At 60.3% G+C, this 14,268-nt stretch overlaps 6 protein-coding genes across 6 annotated transcripts; 5 read left to right on the top strand and 1 right to left on the bottom strand.

Annotated features, from left to right (window-relative positions):
* Window positions 1-98: 98 nt before the first annotated feature.
* Window positions 99-1,240, top strand: CcaverHIS019_0603090 (uncharacterized protein; the record flags this gene model as incomplete). Its single annotated transcript, XM_060602752.1, has 2 exons — window positions 99-218; window positions 431-1,240. 2 exons carry the CDS (start codon window positions 99-101, stop codon window positions 1,238-1,240), a joined length of 930 nt encoding a protein of 309 aa, XP_060459115.1.
* A 2,868-nt stretch (window positions 1,241-4,108) lies between these two features.
* On the top strand, window positions 4,109-6,458 carry pacC (uncharacterized protein; the record flags this gene model as incomplete). The annotated part of the gene is made up of 2 exons (XM_060602751.1): window positions 4,109-4,502; window positions 4,609-6,458. The coding sequence occupies 2 exons, from the start codon at window positions 4,109-4,111 to the stop codon at window positions 6,456-6,458; spliced, it is 2,244 nt and encodes a 747-aa protein (XP_060459114.1).
* An 862-nt stretch (window positions 6,459-7,320) lies between these two features.
* MSC2 (uncharacterized protein) lies at window positions 7,321-8,984 on the top strand (the record flags this gene model as incomplete). Its single annotated transcript, XM_060602750.1, has 6 exons — window positions 7,321-7,589; window positions 7,640-7,904; window positions 7,940-8,384; window positions 8,425-8,556; window positions 8,600-8,698; window positions 8,968-8,984. The coding sequence occupies 6 exons, from the start codon at window positions 7,321-7,323 to the stop codon at window positions 8,982-8,984; spliced, it is 1,227 nt and encodes a 408-aa protein (XP_060459113.1).
* A 163-nt stretch (window positions 8,985-9,147) lies between these two features.
* Window positions 9,148-9,606, top strand: MSC2 (uncharacterized protein; the record flags this gene model as incomplete). The annotated part of the gene is made up of 1 exon (XM_060602749.1): window positions 9,148-9,606. The coding sequence occupies one exon, from the start codon at window positions 9,148-9,150 to the stop codon at window positions 9,604-9,606; it is 459 nt and encodes a 152-aa protein (XP_060459112.1).
* A 41-nt stretch (window positions 9,607-9,647) lies between these two features.
* VAM6 (uncharacterized protein) lies at window positions 9,648-13,027 on the bottom strand (the record flags this gene model as incomplete). Its single annotated transcript, XM_060602748.1, has 11 exons — window positions 9,648-9,714; window positions 9,753-9,809; window positions 9,844-10,291; window positions 10,339-10,624; window positions 10,659-10,800; window positions 10,836-10,906; window positions 10,942-11,276; window positions 11,313-11,694; window positions 11,729-12,108; window positions 12,145-12,927; window positions 12,961-13,027. The coding sequence occupies 11 exons, from the start codon at window positions 13,025-13,027 to the stop codon at window positions 9,648-9,650; spliced, it is 3,018 nt and encodes a 1,005-aa protein (XP_060459111.1).
* A 247-nt stretch (window positions 13,028-13,274) lies between these two features.
* Window positions 13,275-14,210, top strand: CcaverHIS019_0603040 (uncharacterized protein; the record flags this gene model as incomplete). The annotated part of the gene is made up of 5 exons (XM_060602747.1): window positions 13,275-13,392; window positions 13,512-13,687; window positions 13,746-13,908; window positions 13,996-14,069; window positions 14,103-14,210. The coding sequence occupies 5 exons, from the start codon at window positions 13,275-13,277 to the stop codon at window positions 14,208-14,210; spliced, it is 639 nt and encodes a 212-aa protein (XP_060459110.1).
* Window positions 14,211-14,268: the final 58 nt, after the last annotated feature.

Raw genomic sequence — 14,268 nt, 5'->3', positions numbered from 1 at the left:
TAAGCCGGCAACTCCCACAAGTACCAGCACACCATATTACCTGCCCACTTGTTGCTTTAACGTTGATCTCTCCATTTCTCTCACTCTCAGAAACAATCATGTCCAACCCCGGTGTCGGCTTCCAGTACCCCCCGGTCCCCGTGACCTGGCTCAAGCGCGATGCGCTCCTCTTCGCCAACTCGATCGGCGCGACCGCGGACGAGCTGCACCTCCTCTATGTGAGTTCACGAGCGGGAAAGCTGCCAGCGGTCTGGCCATGACTGTCCACAGGGCAGCTCCTCTGGGCCTCTGATCGGCGTATCACCTAGAGGGAATGCCGTGCAGCTCACCGCCACACCTCAGTTTCCTTGACAGGGCACAGGTGGTGGGAAGCAATAGCGTTGCCCAATTCCCCGTGCCAAGCTGCCAAAGATCCTCGCTGACTTGACAGGAGCTCCACCCCAACTTCCAGGTCTTCCCCACCTACCCCATCATCCTTCCCTTCAAGAGGGACACGCCTGAAGTGATCGACTTCTACGCGAGCCAGCGCGCAGTCGCCATCCCCGATGTGCCAAAGTTCGACTCGCGCCGCGTCGTCGACGGCCAGCGCCACATCAAGGTCTTCAAGCAGCTCCCTACTTCCTCGGAGGGGCGCAAGTTTGAGATTCGCCAGACCGTTACCGGCGTGTGGGACAAGGGCAAGCCCGGCTCGGTCGTCGACACGCGCAGCGACATTGTCGACGTTGAGACCGGCGACGTGTACGCTTCCATCGACAGCTCGTCCTTCTTCGTCGGTCAGGGAGGGTGGGGCGGTCCCAAGGGCCCGTCAAACGCTGCCTTCCCCCCGCCCAAGGGCAAGGCTCCTGACACGACCTTCTCGGACCAGACGGACGCCAACACCGCCCTCCTGTACCGCCTGAACGGTGACTACAACCCGCTCCACGCCGACCCCGAGCCCGGAAAGAAGATGGGCTTTGGCGACAAGACCATTATCCACGGCCTGTACAGCTGGAACGCCACTGCCCACGGCCTCCTCAAGGCGTTCGGTGGGAGCGACGCCACCAACTTGAAGGAGTACCAGTGCCGCTTTGCTTCGCCTGTCATTCCCGGCGCGAAGGTGGTTACGTCGGCCTGGAAGACCGGCAAGTTCGACAAGGACGGGTTTGAGGAGATCATTTTCGAGTCCAAGGTCGAGGGCGGCAAGGTCTGCCTCTCGAATGGCCGTGCACTCATCCGCCCTGCGTCCAAGGCCAAGCTCTAGACTGGGAGCGAGGTGATGTATTTTCGCAATAGGGATGTAAGGTTTTTGAAGTCACACAGTGTTGGCAGCTTTGGCAGGCGTTCGTGCAAGCGACCATATCCTACGCGATCTGCTTTGCAGCACGACTAACGGCATACTTAAAGCTACCTTCAGCTATCCTCCCTCCTGTCGTCCGCCCACATCTGGCCGCGATATTGCCGGTTCATCCATGTTTCGAGAGGAGTCTTGAGAAGCATCCTCTTCGCCTCACCACTGGCTACCGAGGGAATAATCACCCAAATACCGATGCCGTTCCCAATGAGCGTGGTGTGAGTTGACGCGTTGGTATCGCTAGACGAGCGAGTCCTACGTGTGGGCTGCGAAGTGCAAGTAGGAGTGAGTCACCTCTACTAGAGAGGCTGTCCGTACGCGGAAACCATAGTGGGACCCAGACCGTAGACACCAACAGCCGCTTTGACAGCACAACTGTTAACACACCGAGCGACATCTCACGTCCAGCCAATGCCGGTAGCCGAACCCGAAGCGGCAAACACAGCAACATCTTGTAAACAACGCTCAATTACATCTTAGCTTGCCATACTCACCTTCGTCACCGAGCCTACAGTACCTTCTTCGCAACCTTCGATGCAGCGTACATTGATAACGTATTTAAACTCAAGGTCCCTCTTCTCATCATCCTCGTTACCCCACCTTCCTCCATCCAACCCTACTCTCTACTCCTTTTCAATAATATCTTCTCCGTCACCCTTCGAATGTCTCATTCCCTCCACTCTCCTGCTGTCTGACAGTAAAATCACTCTCAATCTTCGCCTCCTTTAGCCGTCCTCCTTTAGCCCCTTCATTGTTCTAATAAATAGCCAGCCCGCAAGCTCGAAAGAATTGGAGGAGGGAGCCGGGCCATTGACATACTCAATGTCAGCGACCTTCCTTTGGTAGGATCAGAGTCGCGGGAAAAGTTGGTGGTTCCCAACATCCAAGGCCTCTTGAAGACCGAGCCCTCCGAAGAACTGACTATCGCATCGCCTCCCACTCGTTATCAGAACATGAACAATCCACCGGGAATGAAAATCATCGACGGCTTCTTGGTCCAGGGGTAAGATAAGCGCTTCGGGTTACGTAAGCTTTGGCTTGTCCCGTCGTGAACACGACTGTGCTTGACCCGGGTTCGAGTCCCGGAGAAGCCCTCATTTTGTCTCGCTTTTGTATGGTTTTGATGTGGTGCATGCAGACAGAGTCTGCCGAACTGAAATGGCGACTTCACAAGATGTCGCGTTGCGCATGCCGAATGGTTCCTCAATCTGTTCCAGTTGGGCTTTTGCTTGAGGCAAATCACAGATGGTCGCCACACCACCTATCCTATGGGTCTCGATCCAAGGAAGATGGGGTTACGTCTTCCCACTCCCACTCGTCATCACTGTATGGTTTGGCCAACCATGCCGGCACCATGTCTCATCCACATCACCGTCATAAAATCACCATTGTCTTGGCCCACGTGACGTCTGCCCCTCGCTGTCTGGCCGATCACTTGGCGCGTGAGGGGTGCTTGGCGTCATGTCTGTTTGTGCTAGTAAGAAGCTCCCGTATTGTTCAGGGATGACCGATTCTCACATTGCTCTCTCTATAGCTCTCTACTGGCATGTAGTGTGTTGGTTGTTCCCAAAACAGAGGAGCTAGTGCTGTGCCAGCCGGTTTCATCAGAGTGCATGTTTTTCAGTCATCGAGTCACAAGTCAGGTGCCACTACCATTTGGAGGCTCTGTTGCCCTGCACGGTGCCACACGATTGTACCGGCAAAATGCCGAGTCCGTGCCGCTCCAACATCTTCGGTAGATGTGCCTGATCAGGTGTCCAGACCACACCCAATGGCTCATTTCACAAGGCAGTCCATATTAGACGCCAAGTGTGCCAAGCCGCCAAGACTTGGCAATGCTTGGCCTCGCCGGTTGCCAAGCGTACGTGGCCCTACGTGGAATGTATATGTCTGACATTTACGGAGATTGATTAATGTCCGACAAACACCCTCGGCTGAAGACGTGGACCACGGGGGCCGGGGAGAAATCGCGCCATACATAGCACTGGCTGCGCAGACTAATGGGGTGCGGTAAGCCTGCGTGGCTGCGCTGCGTAAGCGTGGAGTCTGAAGATAGAACATGGGAGTAGGCGACAGGTCATCAACTGGCCAGTTGGCTTGAGCAACGGGCTGGGCCGTGAGGATTCCAGGTTGGTTGATTGCACGGAGGATGAAGATCTGGAGAGGATGGCGTGGATGTCAAGCGAGATCCGAGCCATAGCAAGGTGAGTGGCGCTACCAAATGAGTTTTGGCACCACCCAACAAGCATATTGGTATATGGGCATAAGAGCAGAGGGAAGATGTTGGGTACAATGTGCCTGCATGCCTGCTTGGCTCCCAAGGCTCGAATGGGGTTCGGTGGTTTGTCAGTGCCTTGTATGGTCCCTTGGATTACCCTGAACAGCTTGGCAACAGGCTTTTGCTCTTGGCACTCTCTTGGCCTTCCACCCACAGACTGGTCGAACACCCCCTTTACTCCTCTCCTCTCCTTCCCCTGCTCTTCCTCTCTCTCTTACTCTAACTCTCACCACCCGCACCGCCACTCCCTCAACAATCAACGGCTCTCTACGACTCTTTCCCAACTACACTCTCCTTCTTTCACGTCGTTTCAATACGCTACACCATTCTCTATCACTTCTATCTCTGCCCCATTCAAGCCCAACAGCCCCCGAGACACCCACCCCAACACCAAATCCTCAACCTCGGCCTACGTCAACCCCAGCACGCCGCCTGCGTCGCTCTCACATCCCGCTCCACCCTCCCTCATTCTCATCCCACCTTGCCTCCCACCAAACACCATGGCATACCCACCCTTACCCTCATCGCAATATCTACGTACGCCGACGGGCTCGTCGGCCTCGGACTCGGCGTCCAGCGTTGACCCTCTCACGCCCAATTCGACCGCCACCACTCGCTCGCGCACATCACCTCCTGATGTCGAGGAACGTGACGAACTAGACCCCGACGTTCCAGAGCGTGCCGCTCCTTGTAAGGAGGGACCGCTGGACGAGGGCATCAGATGCAAGTGGAAGGACTGCACGTACTCGGCTCCAGGTCCAGAGGACCTGTACACGCACCTGTGCGAGAAGCACATTGGCCGCAAATCGACCAACAACCTCTGCCTGACCTGTGCATGGGAAGGCTGTGGTGTCAAGTGTGTCAAGCGTGATCACATCACGTCCCACCTGCGTGGTGAGTAGTCCGTATAATCCATAGCCCGACGCCGCCACTCGGACGCGGAACTCGGCGCGCGTCGGAGATTAAGCGCACATTAGCCGCCATTGCTGACCTAACCCAGTCCACACGCCTCTCAAGCCCCATCCGTGCCAGGTTTGTGGCAAGACATTCAAGCGTCCCCAGGACCTCAAGAAGCACGAGCGTATTCACACCCAGGAACACCACCAGCTGCACAAGTTGTCCAAGGCCACCACCTCGAATGATCCCGACTTCAACGCGCGTTACCCTATGGCACGTGATGACCGCCGCATGTCGAATGGCAGCGGCCTTCCTCACCAGCGCTCGCCAGCGTTTTCGCTCTCGCCCTCATCGTCAGCTCACGACCCGCACTCGCCCAAAGAATACCTCGGCGTCCCACCCTCGGCCTCTCACGGCTACGGTGCACCGTCGCCGCTGGTCATCGCCGCCCTCCATAGGAAGCAGCACGAGGAGCTCGCCGCCTACCAGCAGCGTGAGCTCATTGCTCTCCAGCAGCTCGCGTACCAGCAGCAGCAGTCGTCGGCGCTTGCTGTCCAGCTCCAGTCGGAGGCCCTCGGCAAGGGTGTCAAGCGCGGCAACGAGGAGTCGTTTGACATCTTTATCGAGGACATGAAGCGCCGCAAGATGGACCCCGTCTACGACGTCGAAATGATCTCGCGCCTCAACACGCTTATGCCTCCCCGCCTTCCTACCGCGTACAACATGCCGTCGCTTGGCGGCAACCCCGGCCTGCCGAGCAACATCTCCCCCTTCTCATACCCGTCGCTCCCGAACATCGGCCACGGTCACAACGGTCAGACTCCTTCAGTCCCACCTATCCAGATCCCCGAGATCCGTACCGAGCAGGACCTCACCATGTTCAATCAGTTCATGGTCTCGCTCGGTCGTGAGACCGCCGCCGGCATGCCCAGCCTCGACTCAGGCTCGAGTACCTCGTCGTCGCGCAACTCGCTCTCGCCGCTCTCAGTGGCGGAGAACTCGCCCATCGAGGATCTCTTCAACCCTTCTGAGCTTGCATCGCTCGGCCTCGCCGGCATGCCGGGTATCCCTACGTCGACGCCCTCGCCCAACGGCTCGGTGTCGCTCGGCTCGCTCTACCCCTCACTCGACGGGATGGACAACGGTCGTCCGCGTGCAGGCTCAGTCAACGAGCTCGAGCACACGCGCCGCCCCATCGCCGGCCTCCCCCGATCAGGCAGCCACTCGGCTGCCTCGAAGATGGGTCACGGCCAGCTCTACGGCGGCGTCTCGGCCTCGCAGTACCCCCAGATCCCCGAGTGGAACGTCTCGCCCGCCAACGGCGAGGGTCAGAGCTATGCCTCGTTTGACTCGCTCGGTTCGCGCTCGCGCTCGTCCGTGCCCGCCGCGACCCTCGCCCCTCGCGACTTCTACAAGCGGACTTTCCGGCACATTGCACCTCTTGGTGCTGCGCCCCACACCGAAAGCAGCGAACGCTCGACCGTCGCCGACGACGAGGACTCTGCGTCCGACACGTCGTCGGACGACACCATCAGCCCAAGAATACCGATCGGCGCCCTGTGCTCGGGCCACCCCAGCCTCAAGCTCCCCGCGATCGGCAACCACGACGGCGACAGCTCACCGCTCCCGTCACTCCGTTCGCTGCGCCGCGGCATCTCCCCCGCCCGCAACCCTCCTGTCAAGCGGCACACGGACGACACGCTCGTGCACGGTGTCAAGCGCCTCGAGCTCGAGGACCGCACGCGCTCCGACTCGCCCCTCTCGCTCGAGGACGACAGCCGCTCGTCGACTGCCAACCCAGAGGACATGCGCCGCCGCCACGCGGCCCTCATCCGCGCTTGGCTCCTCGCTGTCAACCTCGAGTTCAAGCGTCGCCAAGTCGCGGAAATGTCCCGCGTCGACCGTGACCGCGAGCGCTCCCCGACGCCCGTGGCGCCCATGGTCATCGCCTAGAATGTCGTTCCGTATACATAGAGCGTGAGCCTGGTTGTACAAGTAGGTGTTCGGATGTAAGAAGTGTGTTTGAGCTAGTAGCAGAGGCGAGTTGGAAGTGTGCAAGGAACGATTGACATGAATTCTCTTGAAGTGGATAATGGTACCGTATCCGGCCTTGCGCCAATGTACGCCCACGGGCCCCGTATTTTGTCCCGCTCAATGCAATGCCCAGCAGTCCAAGCGCAGTGGCGTCGGCATGTGGCAAAGTACATGTACCATCAGGCCTGTATCCATCCACGTCTCGGTAAACTCGGCACTTCTCGACTCTGCCCATTCTAGCTGCTCCACAGTAAATAGGACGGCTGTCGAACTGCGTGCGCCCGAAACCAAGAACAAGTTGGTCGATCGCGTCCAGGGCACAAGTACTGTTCCACGGGCTGTGCCTGTCTGGTAAGTCAAAGACAGGGATTTCCATCGCCATCGCCCGTCACTTGGGACTTTGGGCTTGGGACTTGGCATCTTGATTCATCTCTTCTTCAACTTGCTCCTTGCACAAACTAGACTGCCCGACCCCACTCGGACGTCAACAGGCCCTGCACTCCGTCAGTCCACTAGCCGCCAGCAGGTGTTTCGTTAGATCGTCAGTCGACCCGTCAGTTGAAGCGCGCGTCGCGTTCCGGACCGCGATCACACACGTTCGAACGATCACCCTCCTTTCCACTCCTTCCTTCGCCCATTTTCTCCCGGCCCTAATCTTGCTTTCTTATCGTCCAGCCTCTACCTGCTTCACTCTACGGCTCACCGCCTCATCCCCAGACACCGCCTCCCCCCGTTTCCCCCGCTCCTTCCCTCGCTCCTTCCCAACAACCCCACCCTCGCGATGCAGCTCCTCCCTCCTCTAGCCACACTATCGGCCCGCGCACTCGTCACCCGTCTCCCCCCACGAGGGCTTGACACAGCCCCCGATACGGCCGTCTCCTCCGTCGCGGCTCTCGTCCTCCTCCGCTGCCTCTGGGCATTGGGCGCAGAGCTCGGCATCACACGGAAGGACAAGCGACGAAAGGCCGCGGCAGACGGGCTAGGCGTTGGCCTCGGCGTGCTCCAGACAATATGCTGGGGCCTCGCGACGAGGCATGTCGGCCCACTACGGTACGTACAGAGATTGGGTTAAGGTCAGCAGCCGATCGAGCTGACCCCAGTCCGACCATGATCGTCTTCCTCTCCTCTTCGGCAGCCAACGCATCGACATTGACATCACGCGCGGCGAGCGCAGCGGCTATCGTCGCTGCCCTCACTTTCGTCACGGCGTTTGGGGATGAGGTGACGGCCGGTTCTCTTGCAGCGCTCGCAGCCATCTCCGGCGTCGCGGGGAAGCTGGGCGCCAAACGGAGGCGCGATGATGGGTGGGCCGTGCCAATGCTGGCGGCGGCTGTGGCCGGCAGCGCCGTCATCCTCGTCTTCTCGGTGAGCTCTTGGTTGCCACTCCGAGCTAACGTCAGTCCCTCTCGCTCCCCCTCGGGGCCCTTTCCGCGGTCGCGGCGCTGGCATCCTACCTTCCCCTCCATGGGCTGACCTCGCTCGCCCTCCCTTCCCCCAGCGGGCTTGCGTACCTGGCCCTCGCGCAGATGTTCGCTCTCCCGCCCCGTCCGCCGCTGGTGGACCTCGCGGCCGTCGTCCCAGCCGTCATCCTCGCCCAGAAGCAGGCCATCCCACTGAATGGCTGGGCCTTCCCCCGGTCCACGCCGTCCGTCTCGACCGGCCCAAGGTTCTCCCTCCATACTCCACTCGCCCTGCTGCCGGCAGCCTGGAGGCCACACCTCCTCACGGTGATCCGCACGCCGGCGAGCCGACGCATCTTCGGCTTCTTATGCCTCAACCTCGCATACATGGGCGTGCAGATGGCGTATGGAATTGCGACCAACTCCCTAGGCCTGATTTCGGACGGTGAGTCACAGCTTCCTGTTGCAGAATAAGCTGACATCAGCCATCCACATGCTGTTCGACTGCCTCGGTATCGGCGTCGGGCTATGGGCATCCGTCGCGGCCACATGGAAGCCAGACGGGCAGTACACGTTTGGCTACTCGCGCGTCGAGACTTTGTCGGGATTCATCAACGGTGAGTATCCAGCTGATGATACTTGGCGATGAGCTGACACCAGGCTGCTTCCTCATCCTCATCTCGATCTTCATCATCTTTGAGGCGATCCAGCGTGTGCTGAACCCGCCCGAGATGGAGACGCGCCAACTTCTCCTTGTCAGTACGATCGGCCTGCTCATTAACCTCTTTGGCATGTGGGCCACTGGCGGGCACCACCACCACGGCCACAGTCATGGACACTCGCACGGGGTTGGTCACGCACACGACCATGGTCATGCACACGAGCATACCAACGGGAACGGCCACGCTCACATCGTGCACGACAAGAAGACGGATCACCTCAACGGCATGGCGCACGAGAATGATGGCTGTGATGGTGGACATGGGCACGAGCACAGCCACGGACATGATCACAAGCATGACCACAAGAATGGGGAGCATTCTGACCACACCAATGCTAACGGCCACTCCCACGGTCACGGCCACTCTCATGGGCACTCGCACGACCACGTCCACGGGCACTCTCACTCACACGACCACTCCCACGGCCACTCCCATGGTCACGACGACGACCATGACCACGACCACGACGACGCCCATTCACACAACATGCGCGGCGTTTTCCTGCACGTCATGGCCGACACGCTCGGTTCGGTCGGCGTCATCGTCTCCACCCTCCTGATCCGCTGGACGGGGTGGACGGGTTTCGACCCCCTCGCCTCACTGTTCATCGCGACGCTTATCCTCGCCTCCGTCTTCCCGCTCGTGCTCGATGCCGCGCGCGTCCTGGTCCTAGACGTGGGACCGTACTCCGAGCCGACGCTCCGCAAGGCGCTCGGCGACGTCTCGACCGTGCGCGGCGTCAAGTCCTACTCGGCCGCGCGCCTGTGGCCGCGCGAGGGCGCCAACCTCGTCGGCTCCCTACACGTCCAGCTCGCCCCTGGCGCCGACCCCGCAAAAGTATCGGCACGGGTCGAGGCCGCTTTGCGCTCTCGCGTGCCGGGCTTAAAGGAGCTCGTGCTCCAAATCGAAGGAGACGAGCGCTTCTGCACCTGCATGACATCGTAGTATTATGCATAAGGATATATCGTGCAGGGTGTTTCGTATACTCAAGCGCGAGCGCGCGCGAGGCGCTCAGAGAACAGATCCTTGCAATGCAGGTGGGTGACTTCGCCCCTGGTGTCAGCTTGTTCCAATCGAATCGTGCAGCTCACCTTGGCGCATGTACGGCGATGGCGCTTTGTCCCAGCCGCTTCTGGCACTGCGGACAGCTGGGGTCAGCTCCATCTCAATTCCTAAGCTCACATGCGCTGGTCAGTCACGCGCACACGCTTGACTTCCAGTCCGACGACGAGGCGCTCCGCCTGAGCTTTGCGCGCTGCGAGCAGTCCACGCGTGATACGGTGCTCGTTACGGCGAGCGCGCTCATCACCCAGTGTGCGGAGGAAGAAGTCGTGTAGCTCCTTAACCGGGACGAGGGGCGGGAGGAGGTCGAGCACGGCCCGCGCGTCCATACGTTTCCCATGTCGCGCGACGAGTGCAAGTGCCGGGGCGACGAGTACCTCCTCCTTGACAGGACGGAGATACAGACGCAGGAGGTGGAGGAAGAGGCCACGCTCCGGCTCCTTGGCGTGCACGCGCGCGCAGTATGCTTCGGCGGCGGCGTAGTCTTTCAGCGTATAGATGTAGAGTCGGAGCGCTTCGTCATGTTTTCCCAACCGACCTAGGAGGACAGCCTGGGCTTCGGGCGCGTCTGTCTTAGCAGGATAAGGGGGGGGGGGGGAGTGGGCAGGAACTCACTTTGGACAGGCAGCTTGGAGAGGAGCCGGTATGGGCGGTAGTGCGTGGAGTCGTTTAGGAAGGCGAGGAGCGTCTTGAGCGCCTCGTCGCGTTCCGACCCTGTAGCTGATTTCAGGCGCCGCAAGTACAGCTCGACAAGCTTGTCGTGCAGCTCGGGGGAAGTGTCGCCCAGCTCGAAGACGTGCTCCAGGTAGGTAATGCCGCCCTTCCAGTCGACCTCCTCAAGGAAGGCAACGACCTTGTCGCGCGGGAGTGCGTCGACCTCTGGCTCGTCCGCGGTGAAGATCTGCCATCAGTTCTCAAATGGCAGGACAACTGACCTGCAAGCCACGCCCCGGGTCTTCCTCGAAGATCCAGCGCGAGGAGTCGAAGATGAGTTGCAGGTGCTTCGGACCGAGCTTCTCAAGGTACCGCACTGTTGGCGGGTACCTATCCAACGGGTCGTCCTCCTCCTTCGCCTGCCTGTGAAGGTTAGAAGCGTCTTGGTCATAACCTACTCCAACAGCATCCCCAACGCCTTGTCGTGCATGCCCTTCTGCATGTACAGGTCCCGCAAGTCATCGATACGCTGGTGTCAGCTTCTGTGATCATCCAGGAGCTCACTCCTTTTTCTCGCAACAGCGGCTCGACCTCCGCGACGTCCACCCAGTTCTCGATACGGCACAGACTGCCTACAAGGCTGGGACGGGCGACGAGATACACCTTCAGCAGGGACGTGTACACGACCTGTGCAGTGCGGAGGAGTTGTTCTGGGTCGAGGTCGATCAACGGGCCGTCCGGGAGGTCGTGGATCATCGCTGCGTGGACCTCAGACAGTGATGGGAGGTCAGCCTCGGCGGGCAGTGGGTCCTTGAGCGCAGGGATTGCGCCGCCGAGCTTCTGTCGCCGGTCGGAGAGGTAGTAGATCAGCTCGTCGACCGCCTTGCGGGGCAGTGTCTCTGTGCGAGTTAGAGTAAGTTTGTGCGTTAACTCACCATCGTCCATCGGGGGCGGCGACATGATCTTGGGCGGGCTGTCCGGATGCTCTCTAGAGGTGCTCGCGACCGACGCAATCGTGTCGTTGCTCTTCTTCCTCGCCAACGCTAAATGCGCATTGCGGATGACCGAAGGTTTCGGGGAAGCGATGACTGGCAGGACCTCAGGTTCGAGTCTCGCGCCCTCGACCGCGCCGAAGAGCTTCATCCACTCCTCCCTCGGCACGGCGAGGTTACCAGATATTGCGGTTCTGGGATACAGCGCGATGACCTTTGCAGGATTGACGTTGAACACGGTGAACGTCTCGAGCGCGGGCTGGTATTCGCCCCGTGCGAACTGCGCCAACGCGTTGAGGATGCGCAGGCGGGGCAGGCGTTGGGTCTGGTGTCAGCTGAAGCCACGCGGTACAGCTCACCTCTTCGAGTCCGGTGTCCCCGACGGCCTCGACGAGGCCAATCGCGTCCATCACTCTCCCCTCCCTGACGAGCTCGTCGACCTGTTCCCCGATGTCGGTACCTCGCACCTCCCAGATCGTGCTGCCTTCTAGCGCGAGGGTGCGGTCGGTCGGCGTGGACACGAGGAGGAGCTTGGAGCTCTTCCTGCCGTCGGTCGACGTCGCGCCGACATTGACGGCGGCAACGGAGAGCGACCCAGTAGTGGGAGCAGGGAAGGTGATCGTGTCTCGCAATGTGAGCGTCGGAGCGAGGTGTACCTGGATGGTGGGGAGGGATGCAGGCTGACCAGCGACGGCCGCCGCTGCAGGAAGAACCGAGTAGAGAAAGGGGTTGGAGAAGGCTGGTTGTTAGCGAACCCACATACTGCCGATCTCACCTAAGGCTTCTGGTACCGTTGGCCAGTGGAGCGACTCGTCCCTCGTAAAGTTGCCCTCGGACGAGAAGAAGACGCCGAGGTCGTCGCGGACGAGCGCGACCTCGCCGCCAACCGTCCGCGTGCCAACAGGGAGCGCCGCACCGCGCATAAACCCGCCCAACCGTCCCCATCCACTATCGGGCACGGCTGGCCTCGTTCCGTCTCTGGACGCGGGGTATCCGGTCATGGGCAGGTCAGTTGCACTGAGCCTATTCGCGGCCGGGCTGGCTTTGATGTGCAGCAGCGTGCTGGCGCTCGGAGAGTACAGGAGATGCACGGCGCCGGGGAGGTCGGCGTACACCGGTGCGGGGAAGATGACGGCGCGCGGCGTATGGGGCAGCGTCAGCTCCCATGCCTCGCCGAGACGCGCGCCGGCACCATACACCACAACCTTCTTTGAGCAGCCCACGACCAGCAGGTCGCGTCTGGTCTTGGCGGCCGTAGCACTTCCTTCGGAAGGCTTGCCTGGGGCCATGTAGGTCGTGGCTGCAAATGCTTGGGCATAGCGTGCCTGCGTGAGGACCTTGGCTCTACTCGGATGGTCGAGTTTGTAGAGCGAGACGGTTTGGTCTGGATCAGCCTTGACAAGGAAGGGCTTACCGGCCAGCACGACGAGCAGTCCCGAGACGGGGAGGACGGCGAGCGCGTCAATCTGCCTCCTACTCAACTGGTATGATGCCTTGAGCTCGGCGCCGTCGTAGTACCGGACACTCCCGTCTGCGCAGCCGGCGTACAGTGTACCATCTAACGTCAGCGGTCAGCAGACAAGGTGCGCACCGTGTTGGTGGAGGGTGGTGATGCGGGCCTTGGCCGCGAGGAGGGGGTGGAGGGCGTGGCTTCCCATCCCGGCGGCAATGAGCGAGCGAGCGAGCGTCGCGGATGGAATGAGGGATGGCGGATGGAGGAAGTCGAGGAACGATGTGGAGGTTGAGCTGACATTTGTGACGTCGTGGGTACTCGGATTGTCCAACAACTATTTCTACCTTCCTTCTCAACTTGGAATGGCCCCATCACTAGGCAAGAACCCATCCGTCTTCTCTTACTTTCAATCAGCGCTGCGAACCTCTCCCCCGCCAAAGAGAGCACGTACCATGTCCAGCTTTGTCGACCCCGCCACTCTCCCCTCCATTGTTGACACACATGCCGACGGGAGCAGCAACGAGTACAAGCCTGATGCCGAGCTCAACGCGCGTATCGCCATCTGGAGAGGTGAGCTCCTCATGTGCCTCAAACCAACCCATTACTTCTGCTTCTCCCTCGACCTCACACCTACGTCCACTTCCCCGTTGTCCCTACCTCCCCTTTCCCCCAACCGCTGCTGACCCCAGGCGACATCACTAAGCTCAAGGCCGACATGATCGTCAACGCGGCCAACAGGAGCCTCATGGGTGGCGGCGGCGTGGACGGTGCGATCCACCGCGCCGCCGGCAAGGAGCTGCTCAAGGAGTGTGCTGGCCTCGGCGGAGCGAATACGGGCGAGACCAAGTTGACTAAGGGGTACAACGTGAGTGCACCAACAGCAGGGAGGAATGATGATGGAGGAGGGGAGAGACTGACCCCAGCTCCCGTCCAAGTTCATCGGACACACTGTTGGGCCGATATACCACGCAGACCGCAAGGAGGAGAGTGCGCGACTGCTCAAGTCATGTTACCAGAGCGCACTGGAGCTGTGTGCGGAGAACGGAGGAGGGTCGATTGGATTCCCGAGCGTATCCACTGGTATCTGTGAGTGTGTTCGGAAGAGGGCGAGAGCAAGGGGGTCTTGCGATAATGGGGAGGGAGAAGCTGAGTATGATGCACACCTAACACCAGACGGCTACCCCATCCGCGACGCAACGCAAATCGCACTCAAGACGACACGCGAGTTCCTCGAGAAGAACGACTCTGTTAGCTGCCGGAGCGCCTAGAGCTGACGCCAGATCAAGCACGTCGTATACGTCGTGTTCCTGGAGAAGGACGAGAAGGTGTACAACGAGCTGGTAACGGACTACTTCCCGATCCCCGAGGCAAAAAGCCGCAGCCCATGAGGCGGAGGCGGATGCGGAGGCGGAGAGAGGGGAGGGAGCTAAGGTAGAGGCTAAGGTG

Source organism: Cutaneotrichosporon cavernicola (assembly GCF_030864355.1).
Source record: "Cutaneotrichosporon cavernicola HIS019 DNA, chromosome: 6".
Lineage (NCBI taxonomy): Eukaryota > Fungi > Basidiomycota > Tremellomycetes > Trichosporonales > Trichosporonaceae > Cutaneotrichosporon > Cutaneotrichosporon cavernicola.
The sequence above is the reverse complement of the archived record's forward strand: the minus strand, read 5'-3'. Positions and strand labels throughout refer to the sequence as shown.